The sequence below is a fragment of the Phoenix dactylifera genome, chromosome 18, assembly GCF_009389715.1.
Source record: "Phoenix dactylifera cultivar Barhee BC4 chromosome 18, palm_55x_up_171113_PBpolish2nd_filt_p, whole genome shotgun sequence".
Classification (NCBI taxonomy): Eukaryota; Viridiplantae; Streptophyta; class Magnoliopsida; order Arecales; family Arecaceae; genus Phoenix; species Phoenix dactylifera.
Window position 1 is genome coordinate 2,092,327 of NC_052409.1, and position 7,306 is coordinate 2,099,632.

The window sequence follows — 7,306 nt, forward strand, 5'->3', positions numbered from 1 at the left end:
ATTAATGCGAGCACCTCCATTACCCATATTGAACACTAAGGAGACTCCTAATCTTTGTACCTGAAAAATCAATCAGATTAGCTGAACGACCTTTCAAAATAATTCAACATTTTAGTTAAACAAATTTTGGCATTCAAATAATGCTTCGTGTCGAATAATGATTTGCGTGGTAGATGAAACCTAGAAACAATTTTGGGCTATGCATTGGCAGTAGAATTTTAAACTATGCACAGTAGCATGAGTCCTCCATCAGTATCTCGTTGCCCCTTAAAAATTGATCAAGGTAGGATTTGATACCATCTCACATGCAACCTTCATTAGCAAATTATTAGGAAGCTAGGTGGCACTTTTTTTCAACCCTAGTGGCAATCTTTTAGGAGTTCTTATAATCATCATTAACTTAACATTCAAGTTTGATGAGATACTCCACAATATTTGCCTGCAAAATGTTGCAGGGAATTGATCGTCATAATTCGATTCTAATTGCCTCATCAACTGTAGCCACAACATTCTAAAGAAATGAGGCGGATATTTGTCATCCTTGCCCCTATGTCTTTTGTAAACATAAACCGGTCCACTCGAGAGAACAATTGATTAGGCTATTAGAGCTTTTATGAAATCTTGGATTGAGAACCAAAAAAATGTACAAGGAAGATGCCCCCTGTTTGGCGAGACATTTGCAAGCAACTAAGTGCCTTCTGGAATTGCTCATCTTTCAGACTGGGGAGTGGTTTAAAAATCAAATTTTGGGAGGATAATTGGTGTGGGCTCTCACCCTTGTTGCATATCTTTGATGATCTCTACCCCTTGGCTTGCAAACGTAATTGCTCCATTTGCTTCCCAGTGGTCGTTGAGGGCTCTTGCTTGGTGCATTCGACTTAGAGGACCATTGATTCTCTAACAAATGAGACAGTTGCAGCTACTAAGAGATTGCCTTGCTTTGGTTAGACTTCCACGAATTGTAGATGTTTCTCTTGGAAACTCACCCAAAATATCATCTATTGTTATCATAATTTTAGGGATCACGTAACAACCTGCATTATTCATAATATTTTTCTTTATTAGCGTGATTCTGTATCAACATATATTATTTTTCTTTGTTAGCATGATCTTGTTAAAGTGATTTTAGAAATCACATAACAACTTATATCAGTCAGTAATATTTTCTATTGTTGGTATGATTCTATATTAGCCAATATTATTTTCTCTATATGGAGTAGTTCTATTATATTAAAACATCTCCGTCTAAGACTTGAACCTAAAATCTTCTCTTCCTAGTAGGAGGTGTATGGTATAATAATCCACTTAAAATGTTAACTACAATATTTTGATTTTTTTTTTTTGAGTAATAGTGCTAAAGCACCATCAAATTCATTAAGACAGTGAGATTGACAATCTCTCTCATCCTTTCTACTTTTTCATATTGTTCATTTCTTTCTCCTATTTAGGTAGAAATCTTCAGGTGTATTTGTCATATATGTAGAAAATATTGTACAAATATGGTGACTCCAGGCACACTTTCAAGTGGGTTGATGTCAAGAAGTGTATATATGGAAACAACGAAGGCTTCCATGCAATTACAGGAAGACAGTTCAGCAAACTAAATGTGAAGTTGTCTGCTGTCGTTTCTAGACTTCAGGATACTTCAAAGGTCTTTATATGACTTTACATTTCATCGAATACCTAATTAAACAGTGAAGGATTTCAATCCTTCAGAAGGTTGATTCAAAATTCAACTTTCAAAGTTGCAAATTTTATCCACGGGTAGCTCGATTTGAGATTGGCTGTTTATGGATCAAGCTAGAAAGGTAAGGAGTGTTTAGATGGCTTCACATGCTACCTACGTAGGGACTGAATGTGGCATCATTCATGCATCAAAGTCTGATAGGTGGAAAGAAAACTATCAGGAATATCTGCCGATTAGAACTACATTAGTAGCACATAGGAAAATAAATTTCATATTAGATTACCAAATTGGGTATGAAAAAAAGAATGGAAAAGATGGTAAAATAAATAGTAGATCTCATACTTAATTTACTGAGATAGAAGGTACAGTAAATACCATTAGAAAGGTGATATTTTTTCTTCCATACCATATTACTGAGTGGAGATAATAAAAATTATCATTGCTTTATAGAAATACCACCATATCTATTATATTAATTTTATACCAATTATATTGTATAATTAATTGATATTAATTATATTAATATATTATACTTATTATACTATAAATACTCCCTATAATCTATGGAGTAAGATATTGATTTGTCGATAGGATCAATTATGTTTATTGTATGGCATAATGGGCTCCCTTGAAAAGCATTGGCGTGCGTGTAAATGAGGTCCTCTACCTAATTGAGCTATAGCCCTTGTCGGTATATTAACATATGGATAATTTCCTGTCAAGATGGATATGCCATAATCCCACATGATAGCTCCTTGATCCATCTATTGTTAATAGATTGGTATTGCTTAAAAATAATATTCCACTTATACTTCTATAAGTGATAGGTCTTTGTGTTGGTGATGAATAACCTATTTAACTCAGTAGTTAGAGTATTACTTTCATACGGCGGGATTCATTGGCTCAAATCCAGTAGTAAGTAGAACTTATTAGGTATCAAAGTCAATTGAGCGATATATAATATAAACAATATATTATAGTTATTTTAATAAACTACATATACTAATTAAGATATATTTGTATTATTTATTGTAATCAATATAATAAACTAAAAATTATTATTATTATAGTTTGTAATAAATATTAATTATTAATAAATTTAACATAGGATTTATTAATAATTAATATATTAATTTATTAAAAATATTTATAAAATTTATAATTAACATATTTATTAATATAGTAATATATATATTAAAAAAATATTTTATTATAAAAGATATTTTTTAATATATGTATATTTAATTCAAAAATATTTATTAACTCATGTAAATATGTTTCAATATTCACAATGACCCATATTGAGAGCCTTCATGAGAGTGGGCAATAAATGGCCAACAAATGGACTAAACTTAAAAAAAAATATTACTTGAATTATTTATTCAAAAAAATGTTGAAATTTTAACAAAATTTTATATATGATTACCTCCACCCAAACATATTAATTTTTTTTCGTGCCATTTTTTGAAGTAATTTTTGCACCAATCAAATATGGTAAAATTTATATTTCCTTGCAATCATTTTTTCAGATAAATAATTTTCATAAATTATTAAATTACCTCATAATCCGAGATATGCAAACTAAGTGAACCCTAAGAACTAAGGTGTATCCCTCCAATCACGGGGCGTAGTGGTTGCCCATCTACAAAACTAACCTCTTAAAAAATAGCTAAATAATAGGGGAGGGTATTGACTCCCCCTCTATTCCACAAGCAATAATAATAGAAACAGAGGAAGCTGGTTTTCTTGATCCGAAGGCATTAGCTAACTTCACAGCCATGGTTTGGTGGAACTTTCTTTGTTTTTTTTGCTTCTCCTAGCACACTAACTGAGGAATCTATCTTTGCTAACGGTGGAAGTGTGTGCGGACGTTGCTTGAGCCACTGAAATCTCTCTGTCTAACGTGAGAAATGGTGCCAAATATTTCTACAGGAGATTGCCGTTCTCTCCGGCATACTCTCAGAGTTTGCAGCTTTCCACTCACGTAGCTTTCGAATTGAAGGTTATCTTGTCCAACTAAAGGGTAAGGTTATTTTGTCCTATGGACGGGTCTAAATTAAACTACTCCAGAAGCTTACTGATTCTTCCTTTGAATTATTCTCACGATACTAAATAGACCAATAGTTATCCATTATCATAACTTTATTTGTAAGAAAATGGTAGGAGTGTCATTCATCATTTCATAAATATCATAAAAGAAACATCCATGTCAAGCTGGAGAAATACCTTCTCGAAGTTCAAACACACACGATGGAAATGGAATGACTTGTTCAAGAAAAACTTATGGATTAGAAGTTGTTATTATCTGTAGCATTGCTATCATTGTCATCACCTTTTCCATGCTTCATTTTACTTGAATAAACAAATCAATATTGAGACTTTATAAGTTTATATTCTATTCTTTTCAGTTTACTCGAAATTCTTACTCAACATTTCAGCTAATTCTTTTGTTATTTCTAAATTCCAAAAACTCTGCCTCCACCTAAATTGTTCCTTGTATACCAAAGTTGGTTTGGTCTAGTTGGCATCAGCAGGGACGTCAAGCTAGCAATCTCTGCAGGAACACGAAACGCCACCTAACTATTCTTATATTAGCTAGGTTCAGCAAGTGCCAGGGGAACAGGGGATGCATCCATTGTTCAATTAATTAAAGTATAATAAGAGAAGCATAGATTGGATTAGTGGAGAAGAGTGGGGAAAGGAACAGAGGAAGCCATCTCCCACCAACTGATGCCTTGCTTGCACCACCACCTAATAACATAAGAGAGAAAGAGCTGGCCGGCTCTGCACTTTCGTGCCTCACACAACCAACCCAAACAGCGGTTCGTTACGCTAAGAATCTGCCCTCCTTAATGTACTCATCCCCCAGCGTCATCGTTGACTTGTCCCTCACAAACTACAATTAACACTCTCCTCTGGCTACAAATCCACACACCCTCCCACCACATTTAATTAAACCATGTCCATTGCTACGACCCATTTGATCCAATGTCCAACTTTAATATATTTCTCGCTATCACAACTAATAGATTGCTATCTTCTTTGATTTTTTATAAGTTTGTTTAGTTACAAGTTTTGATCTGACAGACTCTCTACTTCCTATAACTTATTCTTTTTTTAATTATTAATTTTTTAATAAAGTTTTGGATGGCTTTTGCCTTCCTTAGTGTGTGTGTGTATATATTTTTGGCTGCAGAATCCAAATCGAATGCAATTGAAGTAACATCACCCAATTGGGATTATCACTATTTTAAATCACACAATGGAAAAGAATTGGAAGACGAATGAATTTAGCCTCAGTTGCTTCATAATTTGATGTATAGTGGAGAAACGAGAGGGAGAGAGAGAAAGGATAGCTGTCTTTAATTGGCGAGATATGTGGCCGCTGCTTGCACCATCGCCACTACTACCAGTCCCCACTATCTTTTTAGTACCCGCAGGTTCAGAACGAGCAAGCCTTCCATTAAAAATAGTAGGTAAAAGACCACCTAAAATAACTAAAACTAATAAAGAGAGAGAAGTTTAAAGGAGCCGGAGGAGCGCAATTTCCGTGGTTCCAGGCTTGCGGTCCAATCCCATGAGCGAGAATCGTCGCCCAAAAGGAATGGGTTTGCTTCAAAGCCAACCGAATCTCTCTCTCGATGTGTCTCTCTCTCATATCACATTATTACTCACTCATTTTTCTCTCTCGCACACATTATATTCTTTTTTGAGGACTTGTGACGGAGGTAGCATGCTTTATCGTGGTCCAACTTCGTTGTAATATTGATGAGCTTTTTATTTATTTATTTTTGGTTGGCCAGCCCATCCTTGTTAAGAAAAGTGTCAAGTGTACACTACTCAAAAATAGGGGCTTTTCCTCATCTATGGGTCGCTTACTCCCCTCTCTTCACTCCAAGCCTCTCCAATTGCCACCTAATTCCAAATGTCCTCATTCCTTCCCCTCCTCCCCTCCTGCGTTTCTTTTGCTGCCTATATTTAATATGAGTTAGTGCAGAGCCTGGAAACGGAAGGCTAGCTGGCCGACTCATTCAGCAAAGCCAAAGGGGCGGCTTTCCTGTGTTGACTCCCAAAACTCCCAACCCAATTCATTCACCTCTCCTCTCCTTATTCACCTCCCTCCCTTCCTCTCTATCTTTATAAACTCCATCCAATTCCTCACTCTTGTTTCCAATTTCTCCGCCTCCCTTTCCTTCCTTCCTTTCTTTCCTTCCTGTTTCTCCTTATCTCGCCTCCTAAGCAGAGGAGAGCAATGGAGGAAGCCATGGTCTCCGACAGCAGCACCAACAGCAACAGTGATTGCACCCATGCCGTGGTGAAAGGAAAGCGGACCAAGCGACCGAGGCTCCACCTTCCGCCGGCCCCAGCGGTTGGCACCACCACCGGCCCCACCTCGTCGACCTCCTCAGCTGAAATTTCCGGGACCACCACCGAGGAGGAGGAGGACATGGCCAATTGCCTCATCCTCCTTGCCCAAGGTCGCTCCCTTGATACCGGCCCGAAGCTCGAATCACCGAAAGAAGAAGGTGCCGACCCAGCCAGTAGCAACGGCGGGGCCGAGAAGTTCTCCAGCCGCAGGTTCGCCGACGCCACCACGATGGCCAACGGCAAGGCGGGATTCCATGTCTACGAGTGCAAGACCTGTAACAAATGCTTCCCTTCATTCCAAGCGCTCGGCGGGCACCGAGCAAGCCACAAGAAGCCCAAGCTAGCGATCCCGATGACCGGAACCGAAGCAAAGAAAGCGGCGATCGATGAAGATAGCCTCCAAATAAGCATGAATTCATCGATCTCGAAGTCAATTATGGCTGCCACCAACACCAACAGCACTAGTATTAGCAATAACAAGCCGAGGGTCCATGAGTGCTCGATATGTGGCTCGGAGTTCTCCTCCGGGCAAGCATTAGGAGGCCACATGAGGCGGCACCGACCGGTGAGCATCCCGGCCGCAACCTCGGAGCCAAAGAAGGAGCGGAACGTTAATCTCTCCTTGGATCTTAACCTCCCCGCACCATCTGATGACGACCATGAAGAAGTTCCGAAATCGCCATCAGCCGTAGCCTTAGCATTTGAAAGCAAACAGCCGCTCGTCATCTCCGCCTCGGCCTTGGTGGATTGCCATTATTAATCCGGCAGCGAACTCAAAGCTGTCTCTTATTTCTAACTGTTCTATTTTTTCAGACAGACTCAAACAAGATTGGGAATTATTTGAAGCTGTCATGTTGATTATATCTTATACCATTTACCATTGATTCTTTGGATTCTTTACACCTTAGTTGTTCTCCTATGGAGATGTGAGGTAATGATCGATGTTATGTAAAGAAGAATGAAGAAAAGGTGTTACTGTGTTCATGAGAAGGGAGTGACTTCAATGGCTTCTCCTTCCTCCTCCTTTTATTTATCATTTGAAGTTTTCTTCGTTTTATTTATGGCAAAGCGTAACCTAAACAATTAATAATGAGATAGGGAGGTTAGAGTGGCTCAGCTTGGTTTCTCCACCACCAAGGAAAAGGTCTTGGTTCAGGTTTCTGGCCTTATCATGTGCTTGTTTTGTTTGCAAGCCAACTCTCCTCACATTAAACGCCAAAAGGGAGGTCCAATTGTGCTACTCTCTCTATT

At 38.0% G+C, this 7,306-nt stretch overlaps 1 protein-coding gene across 1 annotated transcript; it reads left to right on the top strand.

The window, feature by feature from the left end:
• The first annotated feature begins 5,053 nt into the window (after nucleotides 1–5,053).
• Nucleotides 5,054–7,071, top strand: LOC103698840 (zinc finger protein ZAT5-like). Its single transcript, XM_008780894.4, has one exon. The coding sequence runs from the start codon at nucleotides 5,940–5,942 to the stop codon at nucleotides 6,813–6,815; it is 876 nt and encodes a 291-aa protein (XP_008779116.2). The 5' UTR covers nucleotides 5,054–5,939; the 3' UTR covers nucleotides 6,816–7,071.
• Nucleotides 7,072–7,306: the final 235 nt, after the last annotated feature.